The following is a 14,547-nucleotide window of genomic DNA, read 5'->3' on the forward strand; positions in this document are numbered from 1 at the left end:
AAGTAAAATGTTTGGTTATTAAATCAAGTGCAGAGTGAACGATCGGTGAAACAAAGTTGAAAGCTGCTCACGGACACACGTCTTGACCCGGTGCGGAGTGGTTGGAGACTGCCTAACATGGCCGCCTCGCAAGGGAGGTAAACATTCACCTCCTTTGTGAGTCGGCGCCAAAAACTTATATCAACTTAGTTTGCTCTATTATAAGCTAACAACATGTTCCAGGTGCTCAATTAAAAGGTAACACCTAGTAATTGGGTGCTTCAGGCTTAACAACTGTTTTATAGTATTTAATTATTTGAATTGTAGCATCAAGTAGGAGACCGTAAATTTATTAACATATTGTCTAACTGTGAACTGTTTTAGTTGGATTTCTCCTAATCTGACTCGATCATTGTCACGGGCACTTTAATTAAGGCCATTGGCCGCGGTGACTGGTAATGAGGTTCGTTGTCTACTACGTGCGTGCGGTGCAAGCACAGAGTAGCTACGACGCACTTGTTTAATGCGAGTGAATTAATAATTGTGTCCTAATATCTTGTTCCTTAATTGTTTTATGGGGTCTAACCCCCGGGGTTTCGTGCCCTGAAGTTTATTTGAGTCTAGTGGGGTCATGCCCGAGGCGCTCGCCTGACCCATTCCCGCTGGGCTAGGGGTGCGCTCCGAAAACGGGATCTGGTACTAGCGGTGTGGAGCACGGGCTTAGAGGCCATGGTCAGGACGACGTCAAATGCCCCCCCCCCCCCCCAAACCCAGCGGAAGACACTGTCTCCGCCGCGTGTTCCCGATCCCGCCATGGTCGGGACGACGTCAGTACATGGACCTCAAACTGACTTTTTATTGGTCGAGGGACTTTAAAATTATTCTCACTAGTCCAGGGTCCTCAGCATGGCCCACAGGTTTAACAACAGCCCTCTCATGGGTCCAGACACCTTGACAAGACCTTTCACTGGTCAAGGGATATCAGCATGCTCTTTTCTTTGGACCAAAGACCTCAGATCAGTCCCCTTGCTAGCCCAGTGAAATCAGCATGGCCCTTTTGCTGGTTCAGGGACCGCAGAATGACACTCTCTCTGATCCAGAAAAATCAAAAGGCTCTAGAAACTAGAACATGTTGGCTATCACCCCCATAGTATCGCCATACTTATACGGTTGTTATATATAGTTGTTGCACGGGTACTGAGAAGTCAAACTGGCTCCCCAGAGATTTTCAACTTTAACAAAACCCTCACACATGCAGTAGACCACATGCATGGGTTCATGTCCCAATAAGTGACATCAGGAAGGCTACTTCAGTGTGAGGTACCTATGTAGCAGGTAGGGTAAGGATTTTTTTTTTAATAAGGGATAGAAATAGGGACTGAAATACGCTATATTGGTTTCACAGTTTTAATGCCATAAGAATTTTTTCAATTAATAGTGTTGGCCATCTGTCTTCAATAAAAACATTTCCGGTATTTGTAATAATCCGGTAATTGTAATAATCTCATAATTAACTTCACAGGAAATACTATTTGTAGCAGCCAGTTATAATTAACTCCAAGTATTTCACTTTATTATATGTAATGTTTTAACGAAGCAAAATTTTGAAAATTAAACGATAGATGGGTGCATCTTTAGACATTCATGAAAAAGTTTTGGGAATTTTGTACATTGTTTATTGGCAATACTGGAAAATGATAACATTTCTTGGTCTGTGATGGAATCATTAGTTGTTTTGTTTTTGTGTTTTTGGGTAAAGCCAGGTGTTGGTATTTCGATATCATTAGCAATTTTGCGTTGAATTCTTGATGAAGAAAAATGGTTAGAAGTAGAAGGTGCGTGGTTGATAGGTTTTTTTTTTTTTTCATAACGTTAACATAATCAGGAATGTAACGGTGATTGGTTATGTTTGGTAAGGACCCAGGGCTAAAGTAGAACGGCCCTCGGACATGACTACTTGCTGCTTGTTGATTGGATATGAGCTCACTCCAGTATGCTGAGACGCAGCTTGCTATTGACGCTATGATAGAGATCTTGGGGGCCGTCAGACGGCTAGCAGTAAACAAGGACGCGTGAGATGGGATTTTTTTTTTGTGACCGTACCAGGTTTTTTTTTTCTGAGAGTAGAAATTATTATATTACAATTGGGTTCTACATATGAATGTAGTAGAATTACGGCTTGTAGATATTAAGTCGAATATAAACTTTAGTAAAAAAGTTGGGTTAGGTTAGGTATGCAGGTAATTCTGAATTGTCTGAAGTAGAGCTATTTTTTTTGTACAAAAAAATCTAAATTGCGTTCCTGACATGTTTTCTCATCATTCTCTAAGGCCGCATTGTGATACTTCAAGCAGTTCACAGTTTTGACAAGTTAGGTTAGGTATATACCTTTAAAAGAGTATCAAATCCTGAACCTAGTTGTTTAGGTAAGCAGCATTATAAATACTGAAAAGGCCTAGACACAATCAACATTAACAAAACAGAACACAGTATTATACACATCTGTAGAACTTCATGTAATTATTCTAACTACTACAAGGTACAATCACACATTGTTGTAAGCATTTACACAAGTATTTATATTAAGTATAGTTCATTCTCAGTTTTACTCTTGTTTAATATGTGATATTGCTAAAACCATGATATGTTTTCAGCCAATCAGAAGCTCTGAACATCCTATTTTGTCATAATGTGAAAATTATTTTAATAAATAAGAAAATGTGTTTGATGACTAGATTGTGTTGAATATTAATTTTTTTTTTTTTTTTTGTTAATTTTGCACAGTGGAGTTAAGCTATAAAAATCACTGTCTAATTTCTGAAAGAGAAATAATTGATTTCTGGATTTAATTTTGTATTTCCTGTGCTATTATGAATTTTATTTGAATTTTAATAGTGTAAACTTCAAACAACATAAGCACCATGATCCTACAATCCATTTATTATTAAGAGAGACTGATCAATGTCTAACGATACATTATCAGTGGCAGTTTGTGTGTTTTCTTCTGTTTTTTTGCATATAAAAGTATAAAACTACTGTTTTCAAATTGAACATGCTAAAAAAAAATAGTCTTACTGTTTTGGTATCAAATTTTCTGGTTAGGTAAACAGTATTAAAGTTGGTAATTAATTAATTTAAATTTAAAAAAAAAAACAGAATTAACATGTAATGACAACATAATTTTTAAGCTACAAGTTTACATAGGACAAAGTTAGTACAGTTAAGCGTCGTTTATCGGGACTAACGGGGACAATCAAAAATCCCAATAATCTTGGTAATATGGTTAATAAGCAAAACATATTCCGATAATAAGCAGAATTACTGTTTCTTACGATAAAAAAAAAAAGTTTTGTAATAAAAATATATTTTATACTTGCCCTGTCTTGTTTACTATACATTATATATATATATATATATATATATATATATTTATATATTTATATATATATATATATATATTCACATTATTTCAAAGCAAAAAAGAATATATCCATTTTCTTTTGTTTTAAACAGGTATGCTGTTTTAATGAAGCGCTGTCACGCAAAAGCAGTCATTATTTTCAGCCGGAGCGGTGTCGGGCTGACGCTCCAAGTACGTCAGCTGAAACTGAAAGTGAACTAAAATGTTTACAAATCTGTTCCGGATCAGAGAGGGCCGAATAAACTAGGGTTTTATCTCGTGTGTTCACTGCGATGTTGGGTGGTTCACGTAGCTTGTTGTGTAGTGATTGTTTGTGGTGTGTGCTGCCGGCAGTCATCGGAAGAGGTCCAGGAGCAAGTCCCCGAGCCCGGGACGCAAGCGAGTCCGCAGGTCCCGCAGTCGTGATCGGTGAGTGAACCACGCATCACTAGGGACAAGCGTTTATGGTTATATTTTTAGTCCAATTTAGTTTTTAAAACAGAGGATTTTGGTGTTATTGTTTTTATTTTTACAAAAACTGTTTTGTAAAACTTACTCCACCGATGTATGTGCTGCTTTTTTACAAGAAGATAATTTTTAATAAATTGGTATAAAACAGATACATTCTGAACAGTAAAAAAAAAATTAGCAAGCCTTTATGGTTTTAAATTGATTCAATAATGTCCGAAACGAGGTTGATTACCGGCACAGCCCATACCACAGCTGTAAAGTTTGTTCCTTAGTACTTAATAATTAATTGCTTGAGCCCCTGCTAAATGCTACCTATTAAAATAACAATGAACAGAGGACTGGCAAGATGACGCCACAGCCTATACGCAGGGGGAAGAAGACGAGTGCGTCACCTTCCCGACCAATCACAACACAACTCTCACAAACCAAACAATCAAAACACGTTTCACTACAGAAAAACTTCCAGAAGTCTGTGCCTGCTTTACTGTAAATAACATACTGAAATATGAATTTACACACATAATAACTCTAAAAAAACGAGAAACAGTAAAATTGTAGTTAAACAGTTTTTCTAAATAAAATATTTTAACACAAACGTATTTACACAATTATTAATAATGATCAAATACGAGTATAAAAAACCAGTTCATTATAACCTTGAAATTATATAAGGAGCTGAGTCCTCTGAATGAATAAAAAAATTTTAAAAGGGGGCAAGGTAGTCTTTTGCAATTTTACATATATGTATTCAAGTGACCCTCTTTATATAAAAACAATTTGTAGTAATATTTTATTTGTTCCGGAAAAAGTATTGAAATTGTTTGACTAAGTTTGTAGACATCCTCTACTTTTAGAGCCTCCATTATATTAGGTTTTAATAACCTAAAAAGGTTATTTGTGGATTCCTGGACTATGCAAATGTTATTTTGATTTATTACTGTTTTAAAAATTAATTTACCGCTTTTTCACTCCATTAGGGAAGGAATTTCATGTAATATGTAGAATATGTGTTAATCGAGGTTATAAGCTAGCTCTACGCCAAATCTCAGTCAAATCCATTCAGCGGTGCAGGCGTTATTGAGTAACAAACATACACACATAATTTGGCATTTATAATATTAGTGTGATACACTGTCCCTCCCATGCTAAGGTTGTACGTGTGAAGTTTTTCAGTCTTGTAGATAAAAATAAGCTGTTGGCCACCCACAATTTAATGTACAGTAATGCATACCGCCAAGCCATCCATTGGAATAATGCACTGAAAACCTTTTAGGTAGGGAACATACATTAAGGTGAGCATTAAGACAAGGGTGTGTTTGCAGGAGGCTGCCAAGAGCGCTGCGACCACCGCCTTTGCTGTCCAGGTGAGTCGCTCTTCCATCACCACGACGCATAGACCCACACACCTTCCACAGGGCTGTCTAACCATTTGGCTCTCTGCTACTTCCATGATGGGCCCCTGGGAACGTTATGCTCTTTGCCACTACTATCATGTGTCTCTGGAAGCATTTGCTCTTTGCCACTAATATCATGTGTGTCTGGAAGCATTTGATCTTTGCCACTCCTATCATGGTTCTAGAAGCATTTCCCCTTTGCCACTTCTATCATGTGTCTCTGGAAGCATTTGCTCTTTGCCATTCCTATCATGGGTCTCTGGAAGCATTTGCTCTTAGCCATTCCTATCATGGGTCTCTGGAAGCATTTGCTCTTTGCCACTTCTATGATGGGTCCCTGGAAGCATTTGCTCTTTGCCACTTCTATGATGGGTCCCTGGAAGCATTTGCTCTTTGCCATTCCTATTATGGGTCTCTGGAAGTATTTGCTCTTTGCCATTCCTATCATGGGTCTCTGGGAGCATTTACTCTTTGCCACTTATATCATGTGTATCTGGAAGCATTTGCTCTTTGCCACTTATATCATGTGTATCTGGAAGCATTTGTTCTTTGCCACTTCTATGATGGGTCCCTGGAAGCATTTGCTCTTTGTCATTCCTATCATGGGTCCCTGGAAGCATTTGCTCTTTGCCATTCCTATCATGGGTCTCTGGAAGCATTTGCTCTTTGCCATTCCTATCATGGGTCTCTGGAAGCATTTGCTCTTTGCCATTCCTATCATGGGTCTCTGGAAGCATTTGCTCTTTGCCATTTCTATCATGGGTCTCTGGGAGCATTTACTCTTTGCCATTCCTATCATGGGTCTCTGGAAGCATTTGCTTTTTGCCATTCCTATCATGGGTCTCTGGAAGCATTTGCTCTTTGCCATTCCTATCATGGGTCTCTGGAAGCATTTGCTCTTTGCCATTCCTATCATGGGTCTCTGGAAGCATTTGCTCTTTGCCATTCCTATCATGGGTCTCTGGAAGCATTTGCTCTTTGCCATTTCTATCATGGGTCTCTGGGAGCATTTACTCTTTGCCATTCCTATCATGGGTCTCTGGAAGCATTTGCTCTTTGCCATTCCTATCATGGGTCTCTGGAAGCATTTGCTCTTTGCCATTCCTATCATGGGTCTCTGGAAGCATTTGCTCTTTGCCATTCCTATCATGGGTCTCTGGAAGCATTTGCTCTTTGCCATTCCTATCATGGGTCTCTGGAAGCATTTGCTCTTAGCCATTCCTATCATGGGTCTCTGGAAGCATTTGCTCTTTGCCACTTCTATGATGGGTCCCTGGAAGCATTTGCTCTTTGCCATTCCTATCATGGGTCCCTGGAAGCATTTGCTCTGGGTCTCTGGAAGCATTTGCTCTTTGCCATTCCTATCATGGGTCTCTGGAAGCATTTGCTCTTTGCCATTCCTATCATGGGTCTCTGGAAGCATTTGCTCTTTGCCATTTCTATCATGGGTCTCTGGGAGCATTTACTCTTTGCCATTCCTATCATGGGTCCCTGGAAGCATTTGCTCTTTGCCATTCCTATCATGGGTCTCTGGAAGCATATGCTCTTTGCCATTTCTATCATGGGTCTCTGGGAGCATTTACTCTTTGCCATTCCTATCATGGGTCCTGGGAACATTTACTCTTTGCCATTCCTATCATGGGTCCTGGGAACATTTACTCTTTGCCATTCCTATCATGGGTCCTGGGAGCATTTTTTTTTTACTACTTCCATCACCAAAATTTTGTTATTGCATTTGTGGCCTGTAAGAGGAGTTGTATAATGGTGGATTCACCCTAAATATTTTGTTTTTATGGTCTAAATTTTGTACCTATAATATTTCAACTAATGTAGCTGAAATTTTTTCTCAGTTAAGAAAAAAAAAATTTCCTCTTAAACTGCTGTATGCCAATTTTGAATTTTAAAAATGTTAAAAAAAGTTTGCTAGCAGATATTTTAAGTAAGAACTTTATTTTTTTCCCCACCTCAGATCTCCACGTCATTGATCTATTTCCATTTTTTTTAATTAAAACAAATAGCCCATTATTTTTATTGTTACTCATTGTAGTGTTAACTTAGTCATCATAATAAAGTTTTTTTTAATCATAAAGAATGTCATAATATTTTTTAATATGCCTAAAAAAAAACCTGTATTTACAAACAGTTAATGCAGTGTAAATAAGTGCTTGTAGTTCTTTTAATATCTATTTTCCCACACTTAATGGCTTGAAAGTTGTGGTGATGCAAAGGCCTTGCTATAATTACACAGGCAAAATTTTAGTTGAAAGTTAATTTAGTGTAATTTTATTCTAAATTAACACAAAATAGTACCATTTATTTTCAATTTAAATTTTTGTTCATTGTGTTTCCACTTACAGCGGGTCTGTGTGTGCGCAGGAAACTAAGGTCCAGGCGTAGCCGGTCGAGAGAGAGGGACCGAGAACGCGACAGGCACAGACGATCACACAGTCGAGATCGCAAGCGGTAAGAACTTAGTCGGTGGTACAACATTTTATACTTAGTTGTTAGCAGTGGGGATGTTCCTTAATGGGTGTATGCCCCGTTGCAGGTCATTGTTTACATGTACGTGCCACACATTAAACTTTCCGACTTTTTGAGTGGCTGAACTTTCACAGGATGAAAAAAATAAATATATATCTCTTACTTTTTGCAAAATTAGCTGGAGAAGTTGCAATTTTAACATTTTTGTGCAATTGGATAAAGAGAATGAAATGGAGTACAAAACTGGAACCTTTTAGGTTTAATGTCAATTTTACTGGCTACAATGAGATATCGTTTAATTTATTTTAGAAAAAAAAATTATTTAATATTACCAAGCCTTTTGAAATCCTCAGTATTTTTATGATTTTAAAAGGCTAAATAAAATTAAATAAAAATTTTCTGTGAAAAATTTAAACCAGCCACACATTAGCTACTGGCATTGCTTTTAAAACCAAAAATTTTCTGTTATTTTTATATTTGGTTCTCCTTTTCCATGCTGAACAAAAATGTTAAAAATTCAACTTTGGCAGCTAATCATGCAAAAAGTCTACAAGTTTAACAGTGTTAAACGTAAAAATAAAATAATGACTTGGAACGAGACATACTCTAGCCAATAAAATGTGAAATTTTTCAATATAGCTATAAAAATTTGAAAACAATTTGCTATTGGCTGCAAGTGTGAGAGGTCGCGTCAATTGCCAGATAAACCATCTTTATTTTTGTGCGTGCCATGGAATTAAGTAGACGAATCACTTGCAGTAAAGTGATAAGCTGTAATTAAGCTGTAAAATGATTGTGAATGTTAAACTAAAATAATGCATTAGTAATATACTGCTACTAAATACATATCTAGTAGTGACATTGTGAACTAAAAAAATATGTTGGGTCATAACTGAAAGAAAAGTTTGATTGTTTGTATAAAATCATGTTTTTTTTTATACTTAAAGTGTGGTTGTTTGATGTTTGACATGTTTTCATGCATTATTATCTCAATTTCTTTTGTACTCTTGTACTCTGAAATGTTAATGCTGTGTAAACAAGTGCTTCTAGTGTTCTTTTTAGGAATTATTTTACCACACTTCTTGGCTTGAAAGTTGTATAATATGTATGTTTGTACTAATAATGTATCAGTATTGTAGGTCTCAATATTTTTTTTTTTTACTTTTTTTTTTTTTTGTGATTTGGTTGTTAAGTTGGACATGTGTAAATAATTATTGTTAATTTTCTTAATTCTTTAAAATTTTGTTTTAATTTAAAGGAATTTAAAATTAGTTGGTTTAACATTACCAATATGTAGAATGTGTGTCTGTCCTGATGGAAGTAGAGGAAGCATCGTCAGATCACACGATCTTGGCCGTGTCGTGTGCTCCAGGGGTGACAGCAAGGACCGGAGGTCGACCAAGGCGAAGGGCAAGCGGGATCGATCGCGCTCCACGTCAAGGGATCGTGACAAAAAAGACGAGAAGGATGAGGAAGCATTCGACCCTTCGCACCTGGACAAGGCAAGGGAGACCCACCAGTGGGTGTGGCCATTTCAGCCGAGGGCACGGTGTGAGATGTTCACCGTACCTGAATGTCAGCATAGCACTCATTCGAGGTTTTGATTGGAAAGTTTTGAGATTCGGCTCGTAGTTTTAAAATGGCAGTACTTTAAACGCTAATGCAATGGATCCCCTTCAAAGTAGTTCCTTTGTGACTGATCACACCGGCTCCAACGGCTTGTACTCTTTTGTGGAGCGTTCTTGAAAACTTCTTTAAGAGTGTTGAGAGAATCCTTTCTGTATTTGCCCAGATGTCATCAATTGAATCAGTCAGGGTTTGAATTAAGGCAACATGTTATTGTCAGCAAAGGCTGACATTGGTGAATTGGGTTTGTCATGTAAGCACTTCAATCTGGCCAAACTTTCTGTGATTGAGCATTGAGGTGATGATTATTGAAGTAATGTGAAATGGACCTAAAAGTGGAGGTATAGTGTAAAAATTTAGTAGCTTTTTTACTAATCGTATTTGAAGGTCAAAATGGTGTGCTTGTATAGAACTTTGTTGTTAATGTAGTGTTCTAGTGCTGATGTGTTAACTGGAAATTATTTGAAGAAACCAAGTTGAGAATTTCTTGCCTGTAGAACATGCTGGTTCAAATATGGAATGGGAGGCATGTAAAATAAATGTGCGCAGGAGGAAGAACAGAAGCGCTTGGAGTCGGAGATGCAGAAGCGCAGAGAGAGGATCGAACGGTGGCGGGCGGAGCGCAAGAAGAAAGAGCTGGAGGTGACCAAGAAGGAGATAAAGGGCAACATCCTAGGTAGGGGAGGATAAATAGTGGCTCAGAGGCTAGACACAAGATTTTTATGGTTTTCATTTTTAGGCTGTCACCGCTCACCACCTCCGGCTAGCTCAAATTTGGTGATGAGTGGAACATTACAGGTTTCAGGTCACTAAGAAATTAGAAATTTATACACAAAGTTCGATATATTACCTGTTTTTTTTATTTATGTAGAAATCACACTATATTCGAAACAACAGAATACATAAAAATTAAATGTACTTAAAAAATATATTTAAAAAATGAGTCATCGTCCGACCACGGCCTGCTCGGCCCGCCGCCCGATCAACGACCGCTCGGCCCGGTGCTCGGACAATGACTGAATTTTACAGCCTTCCTTCCCTTTGTGCGGGCAGTGTCCTGGGCTCGCTGACGTAATTCTCAGCCAATCACGGCGCATAGCAACAGAAGCTTCCACGAAATGCTTACTTCTGTTCCCACGACAGCGATTTTGTATCTTTCTCACACTCCCGTGACCGTGACTCACACGCCTAGCGTGTGAAACAAAGCCTCGGTCATGGAAAAAAACGAAGGAGAATCACGTCAGCACGCCTTCCCACACAAAGAAGCCAGCAAAAATAATTACTTCAAAAATAAACTTATGAATTTTAAAATTAAAAAACTATAAACCCGGTAAAATATTTTCACAATAACTTCGAAAAAGAAACAACTTGACATCATTTAAAAACCTAACCTGAAAATTGACAACAAAAAAAACTTATAACAAATTATTATTACTGAATTGCATGAGAAAGGCTGTAATCTGGGTTGTTACAAGACCAATTTCGTTTCTAAAACAGGAGGTTTAAGTTGTTATTGTTTGTATTTATTATCAGGAGAAAGGAACTTCTCAAGAACTCAAAGACATGGATTTTTATCAGTTTTATTTGTGTACTTCGCAATACTTGCAAGCTTTTTAAAATAAATGTAATTTTTTATAAAGTGTATAAGTATTTAGACTTCTAAATGTTAATCTTTAGGTAACCTTCGGCTTGAATTTCCATAATTTTATTCAGAATGAAAGTAAGATTGGTAATTAGAATCAAAATTAAATCTGGAATCGAGGGAAGTTGTGTAATTGGAATTTTTATCGAAGAAATGAGGAATCGACCTTCCCTATATTAAATATTAGGTTTTTTTAATTTTAGCTGAGTTTTGACTTAAAAAAAAAAAGAATTGATTTCATGACATTTGAGGTGCTTAATGGTGTATTTATTTACATCTTTGTGTTTTAAAGTTGTGGAATTGTAATTGTAATGGAAGAAATGAGTAATCGACCCATCCCTATATTAAATATTAGGTTTTTTTTTTAATGAGCTTAGTTTTGACTTAAAAAGCAGATTGGTTGCATGATATTTAGGTGCTTAATGTTGTATTTATTTACATCTCGGTGTCACGTGATGCGTCGTGGCCGCCGAGCGCAGAGCTCTGGGCGGGGGGAAGGGCGGTGGAGGCGGAGGGTGGCACCTGGGGCGGTGTGTGTCGCAGCCAACCTGCAGCTGCCCATGAAGAAGTGGACGCTGGAGGACGACAGCGACGAAGAGGAGTCGGCACACGACAACAAGGAGAACCAGGTGGAGGAGCTGGACCCCCTGGATGCCTTCATGCAGGAGGTGCAGGAGGAGGTGCGCAAGGTGAACAAGCTGGACGGCAAGAAGGCGGACAGCAAGGCCCAGGGCCCCGCCGTCAGCACCAACAGCCAGGGCGTGGTGATCGTGTCGGGCGTGGCCAAGAAGAAGGCGGACAAGCGGAAAGGGGAGCTCATAGAGCAGAATCAGGACGGCCTCGAGGTGTGTCACCTGTTCTTTGATGGGGGTTTTTTTTTCCCCTTCTTTTTCTTCTCCTCCTCCTCCTCCTCTTCCTCCTCTTCCTCTTCCTCCTCTTCCTCCTCTTCCTCCTCTTCCTCCTCTTCCTCCTCTGTCTCCTCTTCCTCCTCTTCCTCCTCTTCCTCCTCTGTCTCCTCTTCCTCCTCTTCCTCCTCTTCCTCCTCTTCCTCCTCTTCCTCCTCTTCCTCCTCTTCCTCCTCTTCCTCTTCCTCCTCTTCCTCCTCTTCCTCCTCTTCCTCCTCTTCCTCCTCTTCCTCCTCTGTCTCCTCTTCCTCCTCTTCCTCCTCCTCTTCCTCCTCCTCTTCCTCCTCCTCCTCCTCCTCTTCTTTTTTGGGTATTTGCACGATCCTGTTGACTTCGAGATGTGTGTAATTAAAAAATAACTTTATTTTTTTTATTTTTTTTTTTGCATTTTTTATTTATTGTTTTCTATTTTTAGTATAATTTTTGTGGACTTTACAGTAAACGCCTTCTTAAGAAAATCTCACATAATAAATTCACATTTCCCTCTCCCTTGACTTTCACCATATGGCCGTGTGTGTATTTATCTTGCTTATAAAGGTTTGCTATGCACCAACATTTCCCGTGTAAACATTTTTAAACACCCCATCATTATTGACGAAAACTACGATGTAATAAAAGTTTTTAGTTAAAGTTCAAACAATCTTTACAAATGTCTTTGATTTTCAGAGAAAATAGCAACGCATGACAATTGCGGAACATCCTGTACAAAACAGCTACCGTCCACTAGCCCTGTAGGCACGAGGATATCTTGAACTAAGCAAAATCAATTGTTAACCAAGAGTTTTGTACCATTTCTTACTGGTAGTGCTGCAGTCAATATGCAAAAATCTGTGGAATTGAAGATTTGTAACGTAACGTTTTGCTTCGGTTTATGCTGCACCTCGTCTGAAGATTTTATATGAATCTTTGTGTGGTAACTTTCTTTCATGCAAAGTGTGTTTGGTGGATAATAATTCCACTATGGATTCCAGCCGTTTAAGGAAAGATTTTTGTATAGGTTAGTAGTTCAATTGTACCAAACTAATTTTGTTTGAATATGTGCTGAATATCAAAAACGTTACTAAAATGGCATAACTCTTGTGTGCAGCCACATTTGAGATATTAAATTTTGAGTATGCTACAATCTAAGACTTTCATTAATATTTCTCATTTTCCTGGTAAAAAAAAAAATTTCCCTGATGAAAACTGACCGAGGCCTATCCTTGAGAAATTTCCTTAAGAGGGCTTTGTTGTATTTGTAACAGTAATCGACAAGTGTCTGAGCCGGCGGTAGTGATGCTAATATGACTCTTAATAATTGAAAATGACAGGGATGTTTGCCAGCCTGGTGCGCTTTCTTGAATAAATAAATGGAAAATAAAGCATTTTATTACCGTAATCCTACCATCTGTGTAGGAACTGTAACCTTGAATCAAACTGAAAAGTGAATGTTTGGCATGCTCGTCGTTACGTTCTTGCTGACGTAGTTAGTGTTCGGAGGTTGTTTATGATGTGGCTACAGTCAGGGCCGCAACTAGAGTCTCTGGCACCCGGGGCATGAATGGATTCATACACCCCCCACCCCCCCTTCCCCTCTTTTTTTGCACATACCACACCAATAAAGCGGGGGGTCCGGGGGCCCTCCCACGGAAAAATGGTGCTATTTAAGCATTTTCCATACCTCCATGTAACAGTTTCTGTGCTACTGTAACTTCCATGCAAAAACTTTTTACCAGGTACCGGTTGCAGTAGGAATTACAATGCAAGCGATTTCGGCGCCCCCCACAGCTTTGCGGCCCGGGGCGTATGCCCCGCTTGCCCCCGCCTAGTTGTGGCCCTGGCTACAGTGTACAGCAGTGATGAGAGGTGGCATGTGTGTGTGTGTGCGTGTGTGCAGTACTCGTCAGAGGAGGAGGAGGAAGATCTGAACGCGACTGCGGCCGGCATCGCCAACAAGCAGAAGAAGGAGCTGGCGAAGGTGGACCACACACACGTCGAGTACACCCCCTTCAGGAAGAGCTTCTACGTGGAGGTGCCGGAGATCACACGCATGACGCCCGAGGAGGTTGAGATATACAAGGAGGTAACGTGCTTTTTTTTTTTTTCATTGATTTTTTATCATTTTTCCCTGGTAAAAAAAAATTTCCCTGATGAAAACTGACCAAACCCACTCCTTGGGAAATTCTTAAGAGGGTTTTGTTGTATTTGTAATAGTAATTGTCTAATCGACAGTGTTTTAGCTGGTGGTAATGATGCTAATATGACTTTCAATGATTGAAAATGACACGTTTGTTTTACGATGGTGGCGTAGCGCTCAATTATGCCAGGCCGAAGGACCGGTGGAAGGATATCAAAGCGTAGTACCAAAGTCACAGATAGATAACGTGAGCTCCACTATGGAGTTTCGTGGCTCAGGAGAGGGTTGGAGGAATAAATTCTTTCTAGCGGCGATGTTTTAAATGTTGCACCTTGCGGGAACTATGTCACGTTCACGCGGATGCATAAAGGCAGTGCGGTGCATTTCTGCTAATGAAAATCTTTAAAAACTTATGCACCGTCACTGGAGGAAACCTGCCGACGGTGCTGGGAACCTGTGCTTTATGGCTTGTGTCTGAGGCGTCGAGACGGGATACTTTGACGTGTGTGAGAACAATGCTGGCAAGGCAAGCA

At 39.1% G+C, this 14,547-nt stretch overlaps 1 protein-coding gene across 1 annotated transcript in view; it reads left to right on the plus strand.

Moving 5' to 3' along the window:
* Positions 1-1,592: 1,592 nt before the first annotated feature.
* Positions 1,593-14,547, plus strand: part of LOC134543309 (probable ATP-dependent RNA helicase DDX46) — a 30,322-nt gene continuing 17,367 nt past the window's right edge. Inside the window, exons 1-8 of the mRNA XM_063388238.1 lie at positions 1,593-1,814; positions 3,734-3,808; positions 5,173-5,214; positions 7,621-7,707; positions 9,098-9,227; positions 9,901-10,027; positions 11,537-11,838; positions 13,775-13,960. Of these exons, the coding sequence (XP_063244308.1) occupies positions 1,798-1,814; positions 3,734-3,808; positions 5,173-5,214; positions 7,621-7,707; positions 9,098-9,227; positions 9,901-10,027; positions 11,537-11,838; positions 13,775-13,960 (966 nt within the window). The 5' untranslated portion in view covers positions 1,593-1,797. The remainder of the gene's footprint in view (positions 1,815-3,733; positions 3,809-5,172; positions 5,215-7,620; positions 7,708-9,097; positions 9,228-9,900; positions 10,028-11,536; positions 11,839-13,774; positions 13,961-14,547) is intronic.

This window comes from Bacillus rossius (genome assembly GCF_032445375.1).
Source record: "Bacillus rossius redtenbacheri isolate Brsri chromosome 9 unlocalized genomic scaffold, Brsri_v3 Brsri_v3_scf9_2, whole genome shotgun sequence".
NCBI lineage: Eukaryota > Metazoa > Arthropoda > Insecta > Phasmatodea > Bacillidae > Bacillus > Bacillus rossius.